At 65.9% G+C, this 25,336-nt stretch overlaps 2 protein-coding genes across 18 annotated transcripts in view; both read right to left on the bottom strand.

The window, feature by feature from the left end:
- Nucleotides 1-400: 400 nt before the first annotated feature.
- Nucleotides 401-8,368, bottom strand: PABPN1L (PABPN1 like, cytoplasmic). 4 transcript variants are annotated; one of them, XM_084959351.1, is made up of 8 exons: nucleotides 7,048-8,341; nucleotides 3,528-4,017; nucleotides 2,739-2,868; nucleotides 2,367-2,419; nucleotides 1,760-1,866; nucleotides 1,580-1,667; nucleotides 924-1,072; nucleotides 401-806 (listed from the first exon to the last, which is right to left on the bottom strand). In XM_084959351.1, the coding sequence occupies exons 3-8, from the start codon at nucleotides 2,833-2,835 to the stop codon at nucleotides 767-769; spliced, it is 534 nt and encodes a 177-aa protein (XP_084815477.1). In that variant the 5' UTR covers nucleotides 2,836-2,868; nucleotides 3,528-4,017; nucleotides 7,048-8,341; the 3' UTR covers nucleotides 401-766. The 4 variants fall into 4 exon arrangements, with proteins under 4 accessions (XP_084815477.1, XP_020949304.2, XP_013849850.3 ...); XM_021093645.2 differs by lacking the exon at nucleotides 1,580-1,667 and having other exon boundaries at nucleotides 7,048-8,368; XM_013994396.3 differs by lacking the exon at nucleotides 7,048-8,341 and having other exon boundaries at nucleotides 3,240-3,650.
- Nucleotides 7,921-25,336, bottom strand: part of CBFA2T3 (CBFA2/RUNX1 partner transcriptional co-repressor 3) — a 75,104-nt gene continuing 57,688 nt past the window's right edge. For 11 of the 14 annotated variants that reach the window (XM_021093631.2, XM_021093634.2, XM_084959293.1 and 8 more), the window contains 9 exons: nucleotides 20,604-20,836; nucleotides 20,410-20,499; nucleotides 16,322-16,503; nucleotides 15,455-15,678; nucleotides 12,873-12,958; nucleotides 12,109-12,304; nucleotides 11,627-11,695; nucleotides 11,189-11,379; nucleotides 7,921-9,862 (listed from right to left, as the gene is read on the bottom strand). In XM_021093631.2, coding sequence (XP_020949290.1) covers nucleotides 9,566-9,862; nucleotides 11,189-11,379; nucleotides 11,627-11,695; nucleotides 12,109-12,304; nucleotides 12,873-12,958; nucleotides 15,455-15,678; nucleotides 16,322-16,503; nucleotides 20,410-20,499; nucleotides 20,604-20,836 — 1,568 coding nt within the window. In that variant the 3' untranslated portion in view covers nucleotides 7,921-9,565. Of the gene's footprint in view, nucleotides 9,863-11,188; nucleotides 11,380-11,626; nucleotides 11,696-12,108; nucleotides 12,305-12,872; nucleotides 12,959-15,454; nucleotides 15,679-16,321; nucleotides 16,504-20,409; nucleotides 20,500-20,603; nucleotides 20,837-21,946; nucleotides 22,087-25,336 lie in introns of those variants that run through there. The other 3 variants (XM_021093633.2, XM_084959298.1, XM_084959300.1) reach the window with 2 other exon arrangements.

Raw genomic sequence — 25,336 nt, 5'->3', positions numbered from 1 at the left:
CAGCCGCCTCTCCCGGCTCTGAGCGCAGGGCTCTGTGCACTCCAGGGAGAAGGCTGGGTGTCTGCTTCAGAGGCGCCACAGGCAGAGTGCCCGGCGGGGAAACCCCTTTGCCTCCTGGTGCCCCAGGCGCACCATCCCGCACTGTCTAAGGGTGAGGACACAAGAGGCGGGCTCTGTGCCACTGGCTGCGGGGGAGCGTGTGACCTGAAGGCCAGATGACCTGGACAGTTAGCTGCCCCTGTGGCGTGGGGGCTGGTGGTGACACCCTGTTAGCGGAAAATGGGTAGAGCTGGGGCCCATTCACCACAGCCATGTCCCCTCACCCACCTGGTCTGCAGAGTCTGCCCCTGAGAGCACAGTGTCCCAGTGAGGCAAATAAGGGCTGGGGCCTGGTGCCATATGCTTGTAAAAAATATTCAAGTTTAATAATTTATGCTTTACCGTTAAGACACACGTTCCTACTTATCTATCTACAAACAGCCCTGAATATGCCAACGGGGAGCCGCCCCTGTGCTGCCCGGGCCTCACCTGCCTGCAGCGCGCCAGGTGCCCTCCAAAGCCCCGACCGGCGCTCTGTGCCAGGCCCGCCCCTGCCCTGCTTGGTGACTGGTGGCATGGACCGTGGGGCCTGGGCGAGGTCCTGGCTGCTGTCCTCCCGCGAAGTGAAGGGGGACGGGGCACTTATTCTCCCCCGAGTAAACGATCCCGCGTGGAGCGCTCCTCTCTCCTCCGGACCCAGCCCCACTCTGGTCATCCAGCCCTCGTCTCAATACGGCGAATACCAGGGCAAGCCTCTTCCGCGCCCCCTGCACGGGGAGAGACGGGGGCGGAGCTGGACTCAGGGCCCCGCCCACCGACCCGAGAGAGCCACGCCCACCCGGGCCTGCGCCAATAGGATCCCACCGTCCCAGGGCTCTGCCCACCGGTTCCGCCCTCGTGGTCTGAAACGAGGCCCGCGCTCGCGCTCGAGGCTGCTGTGGGGGAAGGGTCGTCCCCTGGCGCTGGGGTGTCCCCGAAGGCCCCCGCGGTCCGTGGAGCTGATTCCTGGGAAGTTGGTCCTTTTGGGCAGCACCTGGAACCAAAGGCCCAGTCGGGCCCGAGACCTCTATTCTCACACCCTCCTCCCAAGCCCAGGGCTAAAGCTGCCTCCAGAAAGTCTTCCTAGGTTTCTCTGCTGAAGGTGCACAGGCAGGTGAACAGAGGCCCATCGCCCATCAGGCCCTGGCGGCCCCAGGACCTGGGGTTGCCCGAGGCAGCAGACCCTAGTCTGTTCCTGACCACCTCAAGATCCCCACTTAGGCCGAAACAGCCCAGCCACAGCCAGTGTCAAGCCAACATCTCCCCCCGCAGGGCTATAGGGTCTGGTTCAGGAAGAGAGCCCCCCCCCGGGGGGGGGGCTACACTCAGGCCAAACCCACTAGGGTCTGAGGTGCCCCTGCTCCCCCCAGCGGACGTGCCCAAACACTGGGATTGGAGAAGGGCCCAGCTGGGGCAGCCGCGTCCTCAGGCAGGTGTGGCTGTCCGTCCTGGCCCTCAGGGATTACTGGGTTAACAGGGCGGTGACATGGGGGACACACACCTTGATGACCCGGCCTCGAAAAACACTGTTGTCCAGCTCCACGGCGGCGTGGGCAGAGCTCTCGGTGGCAAACTCTATGTAGGCATAGCTGGGGTGGGTGAAGCCAGGCTCAGCCACCCGGGCACCCCTGTACCTGGTGCTCAGCCCCGCCCAAGGCCCTTCCCCCGAGGCCCCACTGACCCCTTGGGGTGTCCAGAGAACTTGTCGCACAGGATGGTGACCCGGTGGATCTCCCCGCAGTGGTTGAAATAAGCTTCCAGCTCCCGGGCTGTGCCCTCGTAGTCCACCTGTGGCACAGGCCCTGGTGTGAGGGCTCCTGCCCGGGCCTCACCACCCAGGGTCTCCTGCAACTCATTTATTCCTGGAGTTGACGGGGCCCCAGGGTGTTGGGTGGCAGCCGAGGCCTTCACCCCCCACCCATGCCAGAGCTGGACTGGCCACCCGGGTGAATGCTCCTGGATCATCCGGGTTACTGTCCTGGGCAGAGGGCATGTGGCTTTTTAAAGTGGAACTCACTGCCAATGACCGGCCAATGGGGAGACTTCACGTGGGAAATGCGGAATCCCAGCCCATCGTGGGAAATGAGGTCTGACGACCAAGGGCCCAAGCCCCGTCTTGGGGACAGCCCCCAGCCGACTACCCACCCCCGCCCCCGCTTCTTCCTTCTGGGCCTGGGTGGCTTTGATTGTGTCCCTTCCTTTGATGACAGCCAGGAGGCAGCTGCAGACCCGGGGGAGGGGGGGTTGCTGCTGGGTTGCCCCCATCTCGCTCCCCTGCCCCCACTCACGTTACCCACGTAGACGGATCTGTGGTCGGCCTCCACCTTCTCTGTGGGGGTGTCTGTGGAGAAAGGGGCTTCAGGACATGGGGCTCACCCCGGGCAGGGAGCTCCCGGCAGCTGTTAAGGGCCGGCGCCTCTCGTTGGTGGCTCAGTCCTTACTTCTCGGGGGAGAGGGTCACCCAGCTTCTTGGGAGATTCCATCCCTTGGGGCCTGCCTAGAAGGACCCCCGGCCAGGCCCGACCTGAGGGAAACCCCGCCTCTTCCTGCAGGAGCTCGTGGCGCTTCCCACGTTGCAAGGAAAGGGGCTCAGAGCTGCATGTTCGAGACGCTGGGGCCACCCGCCCAGGAAGGGCCTGGCCTGGCCCGCTGGCTCCTACCTGCCTCTGGGCTCGGCAGCTGCCCGGCCAGCAGGGCCCCGGCGTCTTCCTCTTCCTGCTGCTGGGCCTGCGGCTCCGGCCCCTGGGCCTGCTCCATGGCCCACAGCTTCAGCCTGATGGCCTCCAGCTCCTGCCAGCACAGGTCCAGGCTGAGCCTGAGGCAGGCGGCCCCCAGGCTCCTCTGGAGGGAGGGAGGGGAGCAGGCCTGACCCTGCCTGTTCTCAAGGTCACACTGGGGGCGCCCCAAAGGGCAAAGAGAAGGCCCTGCATGGACTCGGCCCTGCAGAGAAGCCCCTGTAACCCCCTGGCCACCAACAAACACACAAAGTCCCCTCCAGGCCAGAGAGGCCCTGCCCGCTCCGGCCTGGGCGCAGGGGGTTCCCTACACCCTCTTTCAGGCAGGGGGACCATGGCCCTCCCAGTCCCGGGGGCAGGGCCACAGCCATCCAGCCCCCCCAGCCTCCCCCCAACCAGCCTCCGCCAGGCCCTCCGCCCTGTCACCTGGTCAGGTACAGAGCCCTCGGCCAGGCCCTCCCTCTCCAAGAGCGACGGCAGGAAGCCTGTGTCTCCCTCGTCCTCCGCCTGCGCCTCCACCGTCTCCTCCGCCTCCCTGCCCCCACCCCCTGCACCCAGAGGGGTCTTCTCGGCCCGGCTCCAGGCGCCCCAGCCCTGGGCCTCCGGGTCCGAGGAAGCCCTCTGGAGCCAGGCCTCGGTGGGGGGTGGGAAGAGAGCACGGCTGAGGAAGGGCCACATGGGGACAGAATGGGAGCCGGGCACCAAGGCGCTCACCTCCCCGCCAGCCCCGCCGGCGCCCTGCCCGCTTTTAAGTCCTCCTGCAGGCCAGCTGCTCCCACTAGAGTGCTTCAGATGGGGGGGGGCGGGCCTCCATCCGGGCTTCCGGGCCTTGAGCGGTCAGAGGTCAGAGCCGCGCTCTGTGCCCTTCTTCCTGCCCCTCCAGGACCCTCGTGGTGGGGGCTACAGCTGAGGCAGAGCCGGGGGGCGTGGGGGGCCTCCTGCATCAGCTCGGCCTCACACCGGAGCCAGGAGACTCCTGGGGTCGCCCTTCTTGCACTTGGCTGATACTGGATGACGCAGGCATGAGCAGAGGTGGCGACAGGGCAGGCTTCCTGGAGGAGGTGGCAACTGAGTTGGCCCTCACGGATCAGGGCAGGCAGAGCCGAGGCGAAGGTGGGCTGGGTAGAGGAAACACGTGAGCCTGGGGAAGGGGGTGCCTCGAAGTCAGCGTCCTCGGGGACCGATCCAGGGCCGGGTCCCGGGCCTGGAAGAGAGGGGCCCACCTCTGTCCCTCCTGATTCCTCCCGGATTCCCCACGGAGCCCCCCCCACCCCCATCTGGGCCAGCTTTTGGGTGTAAACCACTTAAATGAAGCAGGAATCCTGCCAGGGCCGCAGGGCGTGGTGGGAATTCTGGGCAGATCAGGGCTGGACACAGGGGGGCCTGAAGGCCCTGTGTCAACCCCGGCCTCGTCTCCCCGCGTCCCAAGGGCGGCTGCAGGCTTGTGTCACACTGTGTGCCCCGGTCCCTCCACCTGTCCTCCCACAGTAGCTCTGGCCTCCCCTGTCCTGGCCAGAACTTGGGGAGCTCTGCTGTGCCTTTCCCATCCTCCTGAGACGTGTTCATGGGGCACCTTCTGGGCGCCTTGGCCAACCCAGTCCATCACCCACCCTGCAGGCCGTAGCTGGCCATTCCCAGTCCAGCCATGGGAATCCCTTCCCGGGGAAGGTGGAGTTGGGGGAGGGGAGAGTTGCAGCCTGTGAACCCCAGGGCCATTGGGGGGGAAGCGGGCGTGTGCCCTAGAAGGACGTGAGGGACACTGTGCCGGCTCTGTCCTCACCTCTGCAGAGGCTGAACTAAGACCTCATCGTTCCGCCACCCCAGGCCTCAAAGACCACCTCTGGGCAGGGGGCAGGGCAGAGCCTAGAGACCCGCCTGAGGCCGCAGGCCGGCCTCCCAGCTGCCCCACCTCCGCAAATGGGGGCCTCTTCCCCCAGCGCCACACAGCAGCACGTGCAGGTGTGAGGTTCCTGGGGCACTATCGCCACTGTGCCTCAGCTTCCAGGAAGCCTTCCTGATTGCCGCTTCTCCCTCCTGTGGCCCAGGCCTGACCCTCTGTCTGTCCTGTGCAAGAAGCACACACCCAGGTCCCCCCTGGCCGGCCAGTGGGCATCTAGGGCAGCACTGGGGACAGGGCCTCGGCCCAAGGCTGGCCGGACATGGCAGAAGAGCAGCCGCTGCAGGACTCTGTCGGGCAGTCGGGCCCCTCCACCTGGTGGCCTCTGCCCGGCCCTTCTCTCTACGTCCACGTGGGTCGGGGGGGACGCCATGGCCGCTGTTTCCAAGCCAAGAGCCGGCTGGACTCGGGCCCGGCGTGGCCAGCCCCGCTCTGAGCTCAGACCTCGGCAATGGAAAATTGCTGTCATCCCTTCTTGTGCTGACACTGCTGACACACCAGGCTGGGCTGGGGCTCCTGCCAGCCGCCTGGCGTGGGGACAAGCTCGCCCCCATGCTGGCCTTTCCAGGGATGCCTTTCAAAATACACCATGTTCCAGACGGGGCTGGCATATTAATAACGCCTCTTCTTCCCAGGGGCCGCCAGCGAGCCTGGGGCCCTCGCCCTGGACACTGCTCTGGGCGGAACCTGCCCTGGGAGTCAGGACACGACGGCCGGGACACCCAGCTTCTCAGGGTCCAGGTGTGCACACAGCCACCGGCAGGGGGCTCAGGCCCTTGAAGCCATGGGTGTCACCTGGGCTTCCGAGGTCATCCAGACGACCCCTGAGGACACAGCCTTGGCAAGTTCACCCCACTGGGCAAGAGCAAAGGAGGCAGCGGGCCACACCCCAACAGGACGTCACATGTCTGTCCACCCCTGTGGGGCAGGGTCTTGGGCGTCTTTGCCGGCACTGAGAATGGGGTGAATACACGTGTGAAACGGGCTTGGACGGAGCGGCCTGGTGCCCCGACGGCGAATGGCGTTTCATGACCTGACACAACCCGCACGGCCTCAGCACGATGGCTTCCGGCGCCCAATCAAACAGAGAGAGATCAGAGGACACGGGAGGGGCCACCAGGACCCTGCACTCGGTCCGGCCCCTTAGGGGGAATTACAGAATAAACCACATAGAAAAGGGAGGCGGGAGATGAACCCACTGTCACCAGGCCGCGGGTGGCTGCGGGCCCCTCGGCCAGCGGAGGACGGCCTGTGTCCCTCGTCCTTTGTTCTAACAAATAATTAATTAGTGTTGTCTTTTGAGGGCCGCACCCGCAGCATATGGAGGTTCCCAGGGTAGGGGTCTAATCGGAGCTGCAGCCGCCGGCCTGACCACAGCCACAGCCACGCGGGATCCGAGTTGCATCTGCACCTACACCACAGCTCACGGCAACGCCGGATCCTTAACCCACTGACCCTCCCGGGCCCTGAGGAGTCACCCCCCATGCTGAGCCACAAGCCGCCCCTCCAGCAAGGCCGGCTCCCCTGGCCCCAGGGCCCTCCCCCCCGACTCCGAGGCTTTCTCTAGCTCTCCTCTCTGCCCTGCTAACACCCAAGGTTTTCCTTTCCCTGCTGCCCCATGGGGATGGGACCCTCTATTCAGACGGAGTCTGGGGTGTCCTAGGCTGCTGACACGGGAGCGGGAGGCACTAGTCTTTGCCAACAGACACCCCCGGATGCCACCTGCAGACTGTGACGCGCCCTGAGAGAAGGGCCAGAGAGGAAGGGGTGGGAAAGGCCGAAGGGCCCTGCATCCAGGGGCAGGACGAGCCCTCTGTCCCGGGCTGGCCCTGTGGGCTGGGCACTCCACCTGCGCAGGCCTCCCGCTGCCTTCCTGCCGTGGCCTCGGCCTCGGAACAGAAGGGACAAGGCTGCCGTCTTGGCTGGAGTTGGGGGAGAGGGCCTCTCTGAGCATCGTGTCTCACGGTGCTTTGAGGTCACCAGCATGTCCCATCTTGGCAGGGGCCCGGGGGAGGAGACCCTCGCACACACACCAATGGCTAACAAGCTCAGGAGGCAGCAGGCAGGACGGCCTCCGGGCCGGGAGGGGAGGCTGGGCCCCTTCCGTCCGGACCCCCTCTTGGCCTAACACAGGCAGGGGCTCCCGCCTACCCTGACCAAAGCTAGGCGGTCGTCGGCCAAACAGGGCCTGAGCATAAAGATGACAGAAACGCCAGTTCCCAAAGCAGCGAAGGGACCCTGGCAGGAGGGGCTGGCAGCCCACACCCATGACATGCACGGACATGGCACGCCCCGACCGCCCCCTGCCCACCCTGGGCCTCACTGCGAGCCTCCCACCTCACGCGGCTGCCATCTGCTGTGGATGCGCTCCGCCGGCAGGGACTCCATCTGGTGGCCTCTGCTCAGCCCCTCAGGCCAGGCTTCTGCGGCGTGGACGGTGGCAGGGGAGGGCACACGGGAGATGGACATGGGACTGCTGGGAGAACGGCCTTTTCCGGCTGGCTCCACGGCAACCTCTTGCCTACAGCTGGGATGGCAGGGGCCATCCCATCTGGGGCCTCAGCCTGTGGTCTGACCCCGCAGGCTGGTCTGGCCGGAGGTCACCAGCTGGCCAACATGTGACCATCCCAGGTGTGTCTGCTTGTGCTCAGAGAGGAAGGGGAACAGAGGCTGGCCAAGCACCCGGCAGGGCTGCAGCTGAGGGCTCCCCCCGACACCGCTCGGGCCAGTGGTCTCACCCCAAAGGCAGGGACTCAGACTCTGCACCCGACCCCCAGCCTGCCCAGGACGCCACCCATCCACCAGCACAGCCTTGTGGGAGCGGAGGCCGGGGGAGCAACTTCACAGCACCTGCCAAACCGCACAGGTTTCAGCAGTTGGATGCGTGTGGCCTGGAAACAGGTGCTGCCCCACGAGAGCCAAATCCCAACGGCCCCAGCTCTTCCGGACCCCCCAGCAGCGAGCTCTGAGAGGCGTGCGGAGCTTTCTGGAGGGTGCGGCAGTGCTGGTCCAACAGGGTGGGGGGTCCTGCCGCGTGGGCTTCAGATGGCACCTGGTCTGTGGGGCCGGATGGGATCCTTCCTCTCAAAACTCAAGGGATCAATTCTAACTGCTCTGAAAAACAACAGCGGTCACCAAAGCCACTGCTACCGTACACACGGTCCAGATTTCTCTGGAAACCTGTTTCCTAAGCTTTACATACTTCCGTGGTTTCTCTTAATTTTTTTTTATTTGGCAAACATCTCTTTGTCCTCCTCCTCCGACTCTGCAGGGACTATGTACATTCACAGTATGGTCTACTGTTGACGGCCCGCCTCTCGGCAGGGCCCCGGCCCCGGCCCCGGGGTTTCAGTAGCGGGTCACTATTGCACTCCAGTCCCGGGACCTTCTTCCAGCCGCGCGAGCCCACGCAGACCAGGGGCCGCGTCTGCTGTTTGTTCTCCCACTGAGCAAGGGGCAGACTTTCCTCCTCCTTTATTTCCTGCTTGTGATCCTGGGGTAGTTGAGTGCTGGGGGCAGGGCCAGGCTCGGGGGGTCGGGGGCTTCAGGGAGACCCTCCCCTGAGGAGCATGTGGAGAGAAATGCAGGCTTATATACAGTGACCAAGTCTCCACAAGGTGCGGGGAGGACAGACTGCTTTTGCGGGTAGTTGTGTCCCTTCTTCTGCAGGAGCTGCGGGGCTGCGGGAGGCTGGTGCGGAGGTAGAGGAGAGCCGTGAGCAGCAGCAGCTGAAGGCCCAGGTGCTGCCTCCTCGCGCTTGGAAGGGCAGGGGAGCATCAGCCCCAAAGATTGTCACAGTTTTGTCTCGAATGACTTCTCTCTGGGAAGGACACGGGAGCACTCCGTTCGCAAGTGGGAAGAACGCAAAGCGATGGAAATTCGCAGACGGCAGCAGGACAGGCCACGGATCGCCCTGCGCACACGCAGGTGCCCGGGGCCGTGCCGCCCGCCCTGGGTGTCCCCGGCGGAGGCCAGACACCCCAAACCCCAACATCCCCATACCCCCCAATCAGAATCAAAGCAAGAGAAAAGACCGAGGTCTGAACAAGCCCCGCGTGGACGAAAGACAGCGGAAAAAAACACTTTGGCAGTGACAGGCAAATTTTGGGTTTGGACTTCTGGTGTTTGTTTTTGGATTTCCTTTGGAGCAGAGGTGTGTCCGGCGTCCTTGGCTGGCTAGCTGGCAAGGTAGTTTACAGGTAGGCGTCCTTTATCTTTTTTAAGAAAACTTTTTGGATTTCTACTTAAAGCCAAAGAGTTTGACGTTAAAGGAAAAAAAAAAAATCTGAACCCCCAAAAATACCTCTTGAGTCAAGAACTGAAATCTTTCTTCTGTCCTCACCGCAGTGGCCACACAGCCCTGGGTGGTTTCGGTGACAGAGTGGCTCAGATCTCCAGTTATAAAAGAACAGTTTCCTTTTTCATCGGGAAGGGAAACCCCCCCCCCCCCCGTTTGCTTTGTCCATTTGTGAGTAGCTCTTCTGCCGCAAGGCCCCCCACCCCCAAGTTCTTCAATGAAAATGTAAGCCGCCAAACAAGTCGATCGTTTTCATTGAAGAGAATGTGTGTGAGTCACAGAGACAGAAAAACGGGAGAGAGAGAGAGAGAGAGAGAAGGGGGCGGGCCTGGAGTGATGCCCGCCATGCCCGCGGGCTAAAGCTTGGTGGGAGGTTTCTGAGATGCGAGAAGAGGTCGCTGCGTGATCTCAGGTAGCTGAGAGCTGAGGAAGTTGCGTTGATGCAGTTTCGTTGGTTCGGTTTTCTCCTGGAGAGAAGCAGTAGCAGCAGTGACTCCGACGGTCGGTCGGCTCCCAGGGCTGGGCGGCGGCCGAGGGCCGGGCACCGGGCCGGGTGGGTCAGCGGGGCGCGGCGTCCAGCGGGCCGGGCGGCCCAGGGGACCCGGGGCGGGAGGGCCCCGTGGAGCCCGCCTCGCTGGGGCTGGCGGCGGCGGCCGGGGGCAGGCAGGAGCCCAGGCCGGCGGCGTCGGGCTGTCCTGGCCCTGGGTCAGTGGCGGCCGCGGGGCCTTGCAGGCTCTGGCCGCACACGTGGTGGTGCTTCTCCCAGTCCTTGTGCTGGCAGAAGGAGCCGCAGTAGCGGGCCGCGTTGCAGCCACTGCACGTCTCGCTGGCCTTGCGCCCGCAGTTCCAGCAGCTCTGGGTGTGAGGGAGAGACGGTCAGAGGGGATGCGGGCCGGGCCCCCCAGGTCCCGAGGTCCCCAGCCCGTGGCGGAAAAGGGAAGCACACGCTCCAAACAAACCCGCAGAGCCAGCCTTGGCATCGCGTGAGAACAGAAAAACGGCAGAGCCCCAGAGCTCCCGGCTGACGCGCAGCTGAGCCCCTCGGCTGGGCCACTATGGGGGCAACACGGACCCACAATCGAGCCCACCCCAGAGAGGTTCATGGTGTGGACCTCAGCCCAGGACCCCTCCCCTCTCTTCCAGGAAGCCCTCCTGGCCTCACCGGGGCTCCAACCCGAGAATGTGGTGGCCCTGGCAGAACAGAGATGGGGTGCATGGCCAAGCCCTTCCTCTACACTGGGCCTCTGCTCCCTTTTTTGGGGAACATGCGAGGACCCCAGACGCCCACATGGGCAGAGGTAGGCAGGGATTTCAGCGAAAGGCCGGAGACAGCAGTCTGGAGTGGCGGGATGGGGAAGCCCAAACCCGCCCGGGGTGGGGGGGGAAGGCCCACTCAGCCCCCAAAGCCCCCCGCTGGCCACACTCAGCAGGCTCCCCTTCCCCAGCCCTCGCTGCTCCTGACCCACTTCCTGCTTCCTCCGGGTCCGCTCGGAAAGCACTGCTGCCGAGCCCCCTTGAAACCCCAGCTCATCCCTCCACCCGTCGGCTGTCTGAAGCGCCTCGCCTGGCCTGCGTGCCGCCCCCTTGGATGCGAGGTCTGTGTGCTCTGCTCCGAGGGCGTCGGCAGAAAGAGCCGCTACAGCGATGGGCAAACTGGCCAGGCGTCCACTTCTGCCGACCCCTCCCTCAGGGCTGGCTCGGGTCCAGACAAACCCGGGGGCACTCCTAGGACCCTGGGAGAGGGGCCCCCCATGACTCCCCCGCCAACTCCTCTGCCGTCCCCAGCTCCTCTCGGACAAGGAGTCACCCAGGGTCACCCACCTGCGCTGCTGGACCAGCCCCCCGAGGTGCAGACCCCAGCACAATGACGGTCCCCCCCGCCACCGCCTGCCCCGATTCCACAGGTGAGAGAGAACGCAGGCTTCGGTGTCTGCCCGCCTGGGTTTCAACAAGGGCCCTGCCACTTCCTAGCGTGTGACCGGGGAGGGGGGGCACCTGCCCTCTGGAGCCCTCGATTTCCACGTCTGCATCACGGGGACCGCAAGGGGCCCGCCTCACCAGGCCATGTGGGGAGAGGGCCCCCGGCTGCCCAAGGTGGCGTGGCTGGGAGGCGGCAGAGTGGGGGTCCGGTCCTGGCCGGGGCGGTGTGGGGCAGGGCGTGGGGTGGGCGGGCAGCCCTACCTCGCTGGAGTCCTCCTGCTGGTTGACCACGCTGAGGGCGTCCTCGGAGGCCTGCCGCCGGGCCTCAGCCAGGGCCCGCTCCATCTTGGCCCGCTCCGTGCTGATGAGCTCGTGGGCTTTGCGCTCAGCATCCGACACGGCTTTCTGCAGCTCGGACATTGCCTGCCGTTTCACCTCGTTCACGGCCTCCTCTGCAAAGGATGCCTCCAGTTGGCGGTCATGCGGGCCGGCCCAGCCGGTCTCCCGGCGCGCAGGCGTCCTGCGCACGGCGGGTGGCCAGGCGTGGTAGAGGAATCGCCAAAGCCCGCCCTCTACTGCACGGGGGCAGGGCATCCCCTGAGATTCTGAGGGCAGCCTGAGGAGGGGCCTGTGGTGGATGGGGGAGGCGAGAGGGTCTGGGGCCCCGGGCCGTGCCCACTCACCACCGTGCCCACTCACCAGCCTTTCTCCAGATCTCCTCGGGCATGTAGCCGGACAGGGTCCGAGGCATGAACTCCCGGTGGAGATCTGAAACACAGGGGGGCCAGCATCAAGCACAGGACAAGGCCACCCCCTGCTGGGTCTACGTGGAACCTTGGGGTCCCCGAGATACCCACGGATGGGTCCTGGTATCAGGTGCTGGCAGGGGGGCTCAGGGGAATGTCGGGAAGGTAGACACCCCGGGGCCGGTGGGCCTTGGCTGTGGCTGGGAGCTGGGCTGTGAGAGGTCTCTCTGTTTCCACGGTCCTCATCCAGGCGCCTCCCAGCTGCGCGCCCACCCCCTGGAACCATGAGTCTGGCTTCCCGGCAGACAAAGGTCCCTCTTTTCTAAAGCGAAATGCTTTGGGGGCTATTTCATGGCAAGGCCCTGTGAGGGTCCCGCTCCTGGGGCTTACGGCCTCAGCCTCGCCCACCTGCCCCTCTTCCCCCCAAGTGCACACCTAGCTGAGACCCGTCTGTGCCAGCAGAGCTGCTGAGGGGCCGGGCAGTGGGCGAGGGGCCCTTCTTGGCATCCTCGGCATCACTGTAGCGCCGGATCCAGTGGTTGAGCTCCTCGCGGTCGGCCTCCTGGCAGCGGCGCAGCACGGTGAGGGACCGGCGCGTCTTCTCGGCCATGTCCATGATGCAGTTCAGGAGCTGTGGGCGGGCGCCGTGAGCTGGTGAGCCGGGTTAGCGGCTCGGATGAAGACTGTCCGTCCACCAGGTCTGCCCACGAAGGCTCAAGGCAGCGGCCTGAAAACCCACCTCTGCTGCCTGGAAAGACACCTGACCACCGGTCTCCACCGGACCCCCAGCATCCAGGTACCACTCTGGTGGTGGTGGGGGGCGGTGTTCAAACCCAGAGCTGGGGCTCTCCTTTCAGCCTTCGAGGTGGGGTCTGGCCCGTGGAGCAGATGGGTCAGCACTGCTCTGGCCAGCTTGCCTTCTCTTGGGCTCCCCTCCCAAAGAGGATGCAGGGCAGGGATGCCCCTGAAATGGTGTTGAAAGGGTGCCACCCCATGGCCAAAAGACCTCCCCCTGAGACGGACCTCAGGGCCTAGAAGGGAGGGTTCTGAGGGGCTGACCAGAAGTGGGTGGGGGAGGGGGAGGCCTGAGATAGGTGGGCGCAGGGCAAAGGGCAGGGCACATGACCGCAGCCCCCGCAGGTTGGGCAGAGCGCCTGGGAATCGCTACGGTGCCCCGAGGCTTGAGCCTGGACACTCACGTTGTTGAGGTGTTTCCACTCCTCCGCCCACTCGCGCTCGGTGAGCCTGTGGTCAATCACTTCCTCAGGCCGCGACCCGTGCACTGCTGCAGAGGCGGAGGGTGCTCAGGTCCCGCCCCCTCCCCGCCCCGCGGCCTCCAGCCCTGCCCAGAGCAACTCAGCCCCGCCCCCAGGCCTCGAGCTCCGCCCAGCGCAACTCAGCCCCGCCCCCAGGCCTCGAGCCCCGCCCGGCGCAACTCAGCCCCGCCTCCAGGCCCTGGCGCTGGGCTGCGCCCTCCTTGGGAATCTGCGAGGTGAGGAAGGCAACCCTGGGCCTGATCCTCTGCCCAGTGCCCTGGGGGTGAGAAACTGGCCTGGCTTCTACTTGTGTCCCCATCCCTCACTTTGGCCACCCGTCCACCCCCCACCTCCAAATCGGCCCACTCTTTCTGCTCCCTGCTGCCTGCCAAGTGGCCTCAGGCCGCACTGAAAGGACTTCAACGCAACTCAAAAGCCTCAGGGCCTCCTTGCAGCTGCCTGGCTTCAGTTCATCCTTTGCTGCCTGCCCTGAGACACCTGGACTCCTGTGCACCCTTCAAAGCCCGGGTCGCAGGCTCCTTCCTCCCCGCAGCCCTGGGTCCTCAGACGTCCTTAAGCCCCACTAGTCTGTTTAGTAATTATCGGTGCTGCTTTGTTTATTCTCAGTCCCCCCAAGAGACTGTAGTTCCTGCAGCAGGGCTGGCGTGGCCCGTTTGCCTGTGTCCCCTTCACCTCTGTGTCCCCTGGGCCGAGCTCCAGCCTGGTAAAGGCAGGCGCTCTGGTTTATCTGCAGGATCTCAGGTGATCTCCTGGGAAACAGTGGGGTCAGGAAAATCCAGAAGCCTGAGGCTCATCCACGGCCCCCGACCCCTTGCCTTGGCCGTGGCTTCAGTGTCTTTCCCCGGTAGCCTCGCGGGGGTGTCGGAAGACTCTCAGGAGGTGCACTGTGGGGGGATGGCCCCAGGCGTGTGGCCCCAGGTGTGCAGCAGGGCGCTGTGCCAAGTGCTTTACCCTGTCATCCCTGTGCCACCTCCGAAGGAGGGGCTCTGGTGTCACTTCCATTTGATGGATGAGGGGACGGAGGCTGGTTATGGGGACATGTTGAACAGGGTCAGGCAAGGTTGGCCAAAGCCGGGGCTGTGCCCTCAGCGGCTGGCTGCTACAGCGCCCCAGACTGAGACAGCGGGGCGCCCCCACTCCGTAATCAGAAGCCAAACAACTGTGAGCGGAGACATTCACGCCAGCGGGGCAGCATCTGGCTTCCTCGCACAGGCTCCTCCTCCACTTTGCGAGATGCTGGGCGCGCACCCCACCACGGCGAGCCAGCGAGGCGTGTTTCCCGGGCTGGGGTCTCCTTAGGCCCTTTTAGCCCCCAAACCTGAAATGCCTCCTCAGACTCCAGCAGGGTGGGAGGTGGTGGCCACAGGCCGCCGTCCACCGCCCTGCACTGCTGCCCACGGAGCTGGGGCCACGCCAATGCCCCAACCAAAATAGTAGCTGAGAGCTGCTTGACAGCTGGCACTTATTTTTGCGTTTGCAGAAGTGGGTGGGAGGCAGCACCTGCCTGACCCGGCTGCGGGAGCCAGACGCTGTCACCTGCTGCCTCGGCTCGGGCCCTGGAAGCTTCTGCAGGGTGGGGGCGGGGAGACGGCCTTGTAGGGGGCAAGGCCTCTGCTGACCCTGCTCTGCGTCCCCCACGGGTGCCCTGGGCCTCTGCCTCAGGTGCAGCTGCTTCCAGGCTGTCTCACACCGACACGCTGGGCAGGGCAGGGGTGCTGGGGGGGCCCATTCCTCTCTTTGATCAGCACGGAGGAGGGTCAGAAGGTGATGTCAGCTACCCCTTCGGGGCTCAGTCCCCATCCGTGGGGTGGGCCTGCTAACTCATCACACAGGCCAATCGCAACACTCGGCTGCTGCCTCGGTAAAGCCCACAGCGCAAAGGAGAGGTCCACCGGCCTGCCACATTGCTACCAGGAACCGCCGGGGCTCCCAGGGCCCTGTCTTAACCCCTCACGCCCCCTGAGGGGGAGCTCCGACCCAGCCAAGGGGGAGGGCAGGTGCCCTGCCTGAGAGCTCAGAGGGCCTCTGGCCTCCCTCATCGCCTTCCTCCACGCAACAACCACCCTCTGCGGGTCCCGTCCAGAGCAGAGGCGGGCGTGTGTGGTCAGTGGTGCCTTCGCTTTCCCGCAGGCTGCCCTGGCAGTGGCTGCAGCCCCTGTGACTTGGGGACCCTACGGGCCGGTCTCTCCTGGCTGCCAGTGCACCGCAGTGGCTCTAGGTCTCATACCTGGCCCTGTGCGCCCCTCAAGACAGGCACCTCTGAAGCCACAGCACCACCCCCCACCCAGGAGCTGTCCCAGGACAGAGGCCTGAGAAAGATGGCTGTTGTCAGGCTGCCGGGTGCAGCCCATCCGGGGTGGGGCTCAAGTCCTTTCCCTGCACCCATTTCCTCAGCGCCCACCCTTCCCTGACAGACACGGCCAGGGGCCAGTGGTCACGTGACACGGCGGCTCAAAGATGCCCCCTGCCGGCGCACGCGTGCTCCCCGCCAGGGAGCTGCTCACCCAGCTGTCGATGGCGCTCCCGCAGCTCCCGGGGGTCGAGGTGGCGGTAGGCGTCTCGGAAGTGGTGGGCCATGGCCATGTCCTCCAGGCGGTAGTGCGGAGGGGGCGCGGGGTGCGGCAGCCCGTTGCTGGGGCTGTAGCGCTGGGCGGGGCTCAGGGTGCAGGGCCGTTTGCCGAGGTGGTCGGGGTGCAGGGGGTCACGGTCTGACCCATTCTCTTTGGTCCTGCTCCGAGGGGCAGGCGAGACCAGGGGGCAGAGAGGTGAGAGGGAGACAGGGGCAGAGGGAGCAACGGGGAGGGGGGGTTAGACACCTGCTGGGGGCCAGCCCAGTGCCCCCTCCCCCTCCTCGGGGCTCCGGTCAGCCTTGACCCCACCCGGGCCCCGGCTCCTGGGGCGCAGGAGTCAGGAAGCGTGAGCCTCCTTTCAGGGGGTGAGGAGTCACCCTCCCTCCACAGCAGGACAGGCCTCCAGTGCTGTGACCCCGCAGTGAGGGCCAGCCCAGGTGCCTGGGGACCTCGGGCTCCTGGACATGTGGGGTCCAGCACAAAAGGAAGAGCCAGGGAACTCCCGCCAGACACCCTTTCTCCTGCCTCTCCCTTCTTCTCCTGGCGTGGGGGCCATCGGAGTGCTCAGGAGACCTGGCCACAGCCACACAGGGCAGCCTCTGGGCACTCTAGCCCGTGCGGTGGCCGTGCAGTTAAGGCTGAACGTGACTAGTGCAGTGAGAGTGTAACTGTGGCTATGGAAGGCGACACAGCATGAGCAGCCTTCCCTCGGCCTGGGACGAGGGCCGCTGGGCTCTGGCAGCAGAAGTGCTCTCAGGAGTCCAGGGCGCTGCTGGGGTGCTGGGGGTGGGGTGGGGGTACCTGTCAGGTGTTCTCCTCTTGCCGTTGTCATTGACGTCCAGCAGGAGCTCTGAGGAGTCGATGGGGGAGGAGGCGTTGGCATCCAGCAGGAGCTGCTCATGCTGGGCCAGGTATTGGGCAGGGGTCTGCTTGGCCAGGCGGGCGCAGTGCAGGAGTTCCCGCTGCAGGAGGGGCAGGTTAGCCTGGGGGGCGGGGGAGGAAGGGCTTAGACGGCTGCTCACTGAGTTCAGGGCACCAGGGTGCTCTGAGGTGAGGCAGGGAGGCCGACAGCCAGCCTTGCTGTGTGACCTTCAGCAGGCTGCACGACCTCTCTGGGCCCTGAGGCCCTCCAGTGCAGTCTGGGAATGAGGGCAGGACCACGTCCCCAGAGTGCACAGTGATTTGGGGTTCTCCCCTGCACCAAACTCCCTCTGGCATTGGCTTCTGGAGGGCGAGGAGGGCCCACCACCAGGATCCTCGCCCAGGTCGCTGAAGCAGGTACCAGATGCCCCACCCCTGCCTGCAGCCAGAAAGTGAGGCCTAGAGAGGGGCCAGTGCAGCCCGCACACTGCTCTCTGCAGTGAGGCTCCTGCGGGTCCCAGCCCGCCCTCAGCGGAGGTGTTAGTGTGCCCACACCGCTCTGGGCCGTCACCTGTGCCACCTCCCGGTCAGACATGACAACCTGACCTCACACACAAGGATGAGGACACGGCAGGGCGGGCACAGGATTCCGGGGCAGACCCTGCCTGTGACAACGATCTGGCATGTGACAGCGCTGCCCGTCCTGGGGGTGCAGGCTGGAGGGGGCCTCGGCAAGGACAGCCAGATTCTAGGGGTTTCTAAATACGTGCCTTCCCCTTCTCGAGGCCTTCCAAAGCTGCCTTCTCTGGCCTCTGCCACCCCAGCCCTGCTAGCGCCTCCGCCCGGCCTGCGGCAAAGCCCATGCGCTTCTGGGGAGCAGTGCCTGCTGCCAGGCTGTTTTTCTATTTGGAGAGCTGAACGGAGGCCAGCCCGCCATCTGTCGAACACGTTAGGCGCATGAGCTGGGAAAGGCGGTCCCGGGAGGCCCCAGACGCCAAACGTCCTCCTCTCTCTCGCCAGCCCCTCCCTCCCGGCACAGGCACCGCGGCCGTCGCTGCTAGGCTGCTAGGGCGGTGGAAACATCTGGATGCCTGACCGGCTGGGGCCAGCTGGGAGCCGGGGCCGCGGGGGGGGGGGGAGGGCTGGCTGGGAGGGGCAGCACCCCAGCTTCTGGAAAGCCCCACGGCTCAGCTGAGCACGTCATGCTCAGGAGGGGAGGTGGGGGACCCCTTGGCTGGGGAACGAGGACCCCAGGCCAGAAGAGAACGTGTCGGGAGGCGCTCACCTCCCTCTGGGGCAGCAGCCCCAATTCCCTCTCCAGGGCCCCGGGGGGCCTGGCCACGGAGCGGCCGTGGACACCGCAAAAGCCCGTGGACCCCGCTCTGCCATCTGAACAGAGGCTGGCGCTGCCTCTGCACTGATGGGACCTGGGTGGGGGGATTGGCATTGGCAAAAATAACTGCAGTCACCATGCGAGCGCGGCGGGCTCCCGCACGAGGAGGGCTGTGCTGTGTCCGCTGCCTGGCCAAGGACTGGCTCTGCCACGCCCACGGCTGGCATGACTGCGGGCCCTGTGTCAGCCCCCAGCCCCCCGCTGTGCCGTGTGACTGTGGGCAGGTCACTTAACATCTCTGACTCCTGCCTCCTCTCGGAGGAGAAGCTCTGGCTCCTCCGGTCCTGGGTTAAGGCTGCCACGAGCTTCATGTGAATGACGTCACGCAGTCCCCCCGGGACGGGTCATCACGCCCAGGGACAACAGGGCACTGAGAAGCCGGGTTCAGTCGCCCCAAGTCAGAGCGGGGCTGGAGCTGGGTGGGCTGGCCACAGCTCCCACCTCTTTTACAGGAGACGGTGCGCCAAGGCCCAGGAAGCACTCTCCGCAATTACAGACGGGGACACCAAGGCCGCCCAGTAGGCCGGGCACAGGCAGGCCCTCCAGAGACCAGGGCCCCACGACAGGTGCATGGGGGGGTCACTCCCTGGGCAGGGCCGCAGGGCAGGGCTCTGGCCAGTGCCTTGTCCACAAGCCTGGGGAACAGGACGGGCCACGCCCCAGGGCCCGCAGGGCAGGGACACGGATGGAGTCGGTGCTGGACAGTCTCGTTGCCCTGGAGCCTGGGGCGCGAAGGCCACAGGCCTGGGATACGGCGAGCAGACCTCTCACGGTAGCAGGCCCCATTACCGGGAGGTCAGTCAGGTCACCAGAGCCCTGAGAGCCGTGTGACGGCATCGTGGGCAGAGGGGAAACCGAGGCACGTCCTGGGGGGCACCTCGCTGGGACACGCCTGCGGAGATGCTGGGGGGAGAAGGCGCGGCGGGTGGGCCGGGCCGGGGGTCTGCGGCCTGGCAGGGCGAGAGCGGGGCTGTGGGGTGTTTTCCTGCTCCTGCTCCTCGGATAAACAAGGGCAGCTGACACAGGCAGGACATCTGCTGCGAACATCTGATCTGAGGGATTGAGCAGGCGCACTGCGTCCAGGATGGGGAGCGGGGAGCGGAGGCGGGAGGGGCTCCAGATGAATTGCAAATGATGGCCAGATGGGCCCCAACCCTCAGCCCAGCTCCGCAGGGTGTGGGCGGGAGGCGGGAGGGAGCGGATGTGGAGGCGTGAGGCGGGGTCCCCAGGCCCAGGTGCAGCGGGGGGGCACGCCCTGCGAGGGCCAGGGTGCGGGGGAGGCTTGGTGTCAGATGGGCCCGTGCCAGCCTCGGCTCCACCTCTCCAGCAGCGTGGACCCCGGGGCCTCAGTGTCCCCGCCCGTCAACGGGCAGTGCCTGTGCCTGTGCCGCTCCCCTCGCCTCGGAGAGCTGCTGGGCGGCTGCAAAAGGGACACCTGCGTGTGGGACGCTCTGAGTCCCCGGACGAAGCACGTGCCGCATTCGCTACACGCGCTGCTCTGTGCGGCCTCCTCACAGCCTGAGAGGGTTCCCACTTTACAGCTGCAGCGACTGAGGCACAAACCGGGAGACTAGCTCAGCCCAGGACAACACGGCTGAGCGGCTGTGTCAGGGCTCGAACCCGGGTGCGTATGGTCTGGCCTGTCCTCAAGACCCTCTGGAAGGCGGTCCCCACCAGGGCGCGGCCATGCAGGCAAAGCAAGGCCCGCAGCTGGAAGCTTTGCACGGGCCAGGAAACGAGAGCCGCACAGGGGAGGCTGGCAGCACCCAGGGCTGGCATGTCCCAGCTGAGCTCTGACCTGGGGGCGGCAGCAGGGGGTCAGAGAATCTGGGAAGCACTTCACGTCCACCCCCCTGGGAGGTGCATGCTCCTCGCAGGGCTGAAGGCCGCAGGCCTGCCGCTGAGGGTGCAGCTGAGGGTCGAGTGTGGTCTGTGCCACCTACACTTGTCCCGGGTGTGTGCAGTCTCTCGGTACCTCGTCAAAACACGCATTCCGACTCGGTGGGTCCGAGCTGGAGCCCAGGAACCTGCATGGCTCACAAGCCCTGGTGCTGCCACCTGCCCAGGGCCAGCCACGCCCGCCGACAGGCCCTGGGCCCGGGTCTCTTCCGTGATGACCTCTTGGCCTCTTTCCACCTGACACCCACTCACCCTCCTCCGCTCACCCACGCCACCACCCAGCACCCGCCCCTCCTTCTGTCCACAGGCCCTCTCCCGAGACCCCGTTCCAGCCTCAGGCCTCCTTGCCGCTCCTCAGGCCTGGCGGGCATGCCCTCGGCTCAGGGCCTTTGCACACACTGGCCGCACGGCCTGGAGGGCTCTGTTCCCGCTGCCCTCCCACCCCGCCCCCACCCTCCCTGCAGCTCTGTGCCCACCTCCACCGAGTCGACGGCCATTGATTGGCATGAAGCAGGTGCTCAAAAAAGAGCTGGATGGGTGCATTTGACCAAAAATTCTGGGCACTCTGCTCTGTCTTAGGGCACTGGGTTTGGTGGGTGACTGTCCAGTCCGGCAACAAGTCTGTAGGAATCGGCCCTGACTGGTCAGACCCCAGAAGGACTTCTAGGGTCCCGGGTGGGCCGAGGACTGTGGCGGATTCGAGGTGGCAGAGCTGGGGACGGGGGTTTGTCCCTACCTTCAGGAAGGGGATGACGAAGGGCCGCAGCGGGAAGTTGGTGGCCTCCTGGAGCTTGGAATGGAACTCCTCAATGGTCAGCGTGGAGTTCTGTGGGGAGAAGACGCCTCAGCCTGGCTGCGCAGGGGCCGAGGGCTGGCACGCCCGGCGTCACCGTGTCCCCGCTCGGAAGCCGCACCTGCCGCCCGACTCACCACGAGCCCCAGCACCAGCGTGCGCACGCGCTCCCCGATCTCCGGCGAGATGTCGCTGCCGAACTGCTGCAGGGTGGCCAGGAAGCGCTTCAGTTTGCTGAGCTGCCGCGCCCCGCACGCCGGGGGCAGCTGCTGCGTGGACAGCGAGGCCGTGGAGGAGGTGGCCGGGCCATTGCTGAAGCCGGACGGGGCACCGTTGATGGCTGTCGGCGAGTGGCTGCCGCCGTTCATCACTGCGGGAGGCGCAGAGGGCATGAGGGTGCAGCCGAGAGTCGCAGGCCCCAGGACACCCCTTAGAGGCGGCACTCAGGGCCCCAGGTCCGCAGCACGTGGGGGCGGAGCGTGGCTGGAAGCAACCGTGGCCGGGCTGCTTGGCCACCCGCTGTGAACAGGTAGAGGGGCTTCTCCACCGCTGGGTCTGCCGGCCCGACCCTCTTCCAGGGAGAGGCCCCTGCTCCCCCCAAAGGTCAGTGACCCCCACGGCCGACACAGGCAGCACTGCCAGTGGGGACAGGGGCTCAGGGTGGGGCAGCGGGACCGGACCACAGTCAAGCGAGGTCGGATGCTGGCAGGGGAGGCACTGGGCCACTGTGGGGCCGACGTGCGTGCACATGGCCTGGCCACGTGTGGGGGACAAACGGGTGAGCTGAGGGTCTGCCGTGAGTTCGCAGCAGGGGCCCTGGCAGCAGCGCGGTGGGTCCCAGGCCTGGCAGATGCGGGGGCTGCTGTGAAATGGTCCTGGGTGGGACGCTGGCCCTCAGCTGAGCCAGCAGCCCAGTGGCTGGGGGGGCCCTCCCTGTCTGGCTGCCTGCACCCGCCTCCTCTGGCCTCAGAACCTGCACAGAGGTCAGAGTCACGGGCTCCCGGGGCCCTTGGCGACCGTGGAGGGGGCTCTGGACACGGGATGGGGGACCGGATGCCTCGGGGAGTCCCGAAGTGCAGCCCAAACGCAGCGGCCACTCACGCCTTCCCCATCAGCGGGCTGCGCAGGACCCGCTCCGCGTTTGCACTCAGGCCTCCCTGCACAACTGCTCCCAAGCTCCTGCCTGCGCCCTTCACGCCCCCTTCCCCCCCGCCTCAGCACTTGTGCACACACACACCGCATACCAAATGGCCGTGCACACCCCCCACACCTCACATAATGTGCACGTGCAGTCCCATGCGCACACATGTACAAGTGCACAGGACACAGCGCACGGCCACGCACACATGTGCACACACATGTTCCCACAGCACGCCCTACACGCACACGTGCTTGCACACGTGGACACAGTGCACTGCAGCCCCACAGCACACACACACGTGCACGCTCACACAATTCATAGGCACGCGTGTGCACACACCTCTCCCTCGACCGTGGCGCCTGAGGCCCGGGCCCCACCCCTCAAGCGGCTGGGTCCCCGCAGAGGTCTCGCGGGGGTGACGTTCGGGGAGGCGAGACAGCTCAGAACTGCTGCTCCCTCAGGGCCGGATTCCTCTGAGGCTCCAGCGTCCCCCCCGCCTGTGGCTGAGGCCAGGTGGCCTGTGTGTGAGGAGAGGGCAGAGCAGGAACCCTTTCTCCAGGGCGGGGACGCGGCCGAGCTCGGCTCTGGGAAGCGGCTCCTGAATCGTTTGCGGTTTACTCGGCTTGTTTGGGTGGCGGGTGTGTCGGTCACCCCTCCAGACCAGGCCGGCCCCGCCATCTAGGCCTGGCTCGGGGTGGTGACCTCTGCCGCCCGTCTCGGCCTCGCCCAGCCTGGGAGGGCGGGAGCGCGTGAGGTGGGGGCCCGCCTGCCCCCACCGGGGCCTCGGCTCTCCCCCAGCCTGGCTCTCTGGGTCCCGGCCACCCCTGTGGCCACCCCTGCAGGCCCCGGGGAACGTGGCTCCCACTGTCTCTGGCGGGGGATGGTGCAACCTAGCCCTCTCCCGACCCCCAGGGGCCCTGCAACTGGCCCACCCCTGGACCCCGGAGTCTGCTGTCGGGTCGGCTCAGCCCACTCCTTCAGCTTCCTTGACAGGCTTGCCCCTGCCGACCCGCCTCCAGTGACACCTGCACAGGCTCCCCCGACCCCTTGAGCTGCGGGCCAGGCGACGGGCCTCACCGCCATCCCTGCACCTGCCTTCCCCCCACCCCCCTTGGCCTGGCACTTGGCAGACCCTCGGGGCAGACACCGCCTTGCCCTCCTGCAAGAGACACAGGAAACCTGGTCGAGATTGAGACTCGGGGCCTGGCCTGTTTCTTCGTCTGCAAATGGCCCTCAACCTGGGCGAGAAGTCCAGGGCCTGGCCGCGCTTCCTGGCCTGGAAAACTGGGGTGCTCCTTCTCCCACCAGAAGGGGCCGGAAATGTTTGACCTGACTGCTCCAACATGCTGGGTGATTGCCTGTCAATAACCGGCTCCCACTTGGCAGAAGTCTGCAAACCACCGATTGGGGGCCAGGGTTGGCCCCAAAACAGACAAGCTGCCTGGTCTCCCTTGAAGGGGCTGGTGCTCCTCCCCCGCGCCGGGCCTGCCCTGGGCCCTCGGCGCGAGGCTCCCTCCCCGGGGGACGCAGAGCAGGGGGAAAGGGGTCTGCGCCTGGTCTGTGCGCTCTCCTGAGACCCACGAGTGGCGCTCGGCTTGGGTGCCCTGCAGGGCGCGTGCCTCGCTCCGGGACACCCTCTTGCTCTGGACGGAGGGTGAGCTCCGGACACAGGACAGAAAGGGCCGGTCCCTCACCCTCTGCACAGGCAGGGACCCTTGGCCAGAGACCCTGCCATTATGCTAATTTTCTCTCTCACCGTGGAGCCCCAGCTGACCCCTCCGCCGCCCCTCCCACACGCCCTGGTCAAGACTGATGACAGCCACTGGTGGTCACCCAGAAAGGCCAAGAGACGGCCCCCTGCCATGGGGACCTCACCACAGTGGGGGCTTCTGGTCACTCGTGGCGGAAGTGGGCTGTCATGCAGGTCTGGCCCTTCCAGAGGCTTCTAAGACGTGCTGCTGTCCACACTGCCTGGGCCCCCACCCGCCGGCCCCTGGTCCGGCCCCCCTGCCATGCCCTTACCAGCTTGCCCTCGGCGCCTGGTCCTCCCAGCGGCCTGCCTGCCCTCGCTCGCCGCGCTCCCTCCCGCGGGCTGCTGGGCAGTCTCAGCAGCTAAAGAGACGCCGAAAATAACCCCCGGCCACAAGTGCTTTCATTCCCACAACAGGTGTGTTACTAAGATAGACCACACGTGTCCAGGCCGAGGTTTGGGGGCACACAGAAGCACCCCCATGGCTCCCTGGCCCTGGGGACTGGGAGGGGTGGGGGACTGGGACAAGGTACCAGAAACAGCTCCTCCCGCCAGCCCCCCGCCCTGCCTTGAGTGACAGAAATCCCCGTCCTCCCCATCCACACAGTCCTGGGAATCGGCAACTACCGTCCACACCACCCACGCCGTCCACCACCCACGCCGTCCTTGCCGTCCTCCCCGCCCTCTCCGTCCTCCCCATCCTCTCCGTCCTCCCCATCCTCCCCATCCTCTCCATCCACAGCATCCTCTACGTCCTCCCCATTCTCTCTGTCCTCCCCGTCCTCTCCGTCCTCCCCATCCGCTCCATCCACAGCATCCTCTCCATCCTCCCCGTCCTCTCCGTCCTCCCCGTCCTCTCATCCACAGCATCCTCTCCGTCCTCCTCGTCCTCCCCATCCTCTCCGTCCTCCCCATCCGCTCCATCCACAGCATCCTCTCCGTCCTCCCCATCCTCTCCATCCTCCCCGTCCTCTCTGTCCTCCCCATCCTCCCTGTCCTCTCCGTCCTCCCCATCCGCTCCATCCACAGCATCCTCTCCGTCCTCTCCGTCCGCTCCATCCACAGCATCCTCTCCGTCCTCCCCATCCTCTCCATCCTCCCCGTCCTCTCTGTCCTCCCCATCCGCTCCATCCACAGCATCCTCTCCGTCCTCCCCGTCCTCTCATCCACAGCATCCTCTCCGTCCTCCCCATCCTCTCCATCCTCCCCGTCCTCTCCGTCCTCCCCATCCGCTCCATCCACAGCATCCTCTACGTCCTCCCCATTCTCTCTGTCCTCCCCGTCCTCTCCGTCCTCCCCATCCGCTCCATCCACAGCATCCTCTCCATCCTCCCCGTCCTCTCCGTCCTCCCCGTCCGCTCCATCCACAGCATCCTCTCCGTCCTCCCCATCCTCTCCATCCTCCCCGTCCTCTCTGTCCTCCCCATCCTCCCTGTCCTCTCCGTCCTCCCCATCCGCTCCATCCACAGCATCCTCTCCGTCCTCTCCGTCCTCCCCGTCCGCTCCATCCACAGCATCCTCTCCGTCCTCCCCATCCTCTCCATCCTCCCCGTCCTCTCTGTCCTCCCCATCCTCCCTGTCCTCTCCGTCCTCCCCATCCGCTCCATCCACAGCATCCTCTCCGTCCTCTCCGTCCTCCCCATCCTCTCCATCCACAGCATCCTCTCCGTCCTCCCCATCCTCTCTGTCCTCCCCATCCTCTCCGTCCTCCCCATCCGCTCCATCCACAGCATCCTCTCCGTCCTCCCCATCCTCTCCGTCCTCTCCGTCCTCCCCATCCGCTCCATCCGCAGCATCCTCTCTGTCCTCCCCATCCTCTCTGTCCTCCCCATCTGCTCCATCCACAGCATCCTCTCCGTCCTCCCCATCCTCTCCGTCCTCCCCATCCGCTCCATCCACAGCATCCTCTCCGTCCTCCCCATCCTCCCCGTCCTCCCCATCCTCTCCGTCCTCTCCGTCCTCCCCATCCTCTCCATCCT

The sequence above is a fragment of the Sus scrofa genome, chromosome 6 (genome assembly GCF_054392235.1).
Source record: "Sus scrofa isolate SSC_HxYL_T2T_F1_AM1 chromosome 6, Sscrofa_HxYL_maternal_Yorkshire_Landrace_v2.0, whole genome shotgun sequence".
Classification (NCBI taxonomy): Eukaryota; Metazoa; Chordata; class Mammalia; order Artiodactyla; family Suidae; genus Sus; species Sus scrofa.
This window is presented reverse-complemented; position numbering and strand designations above follow the sequence as displayed.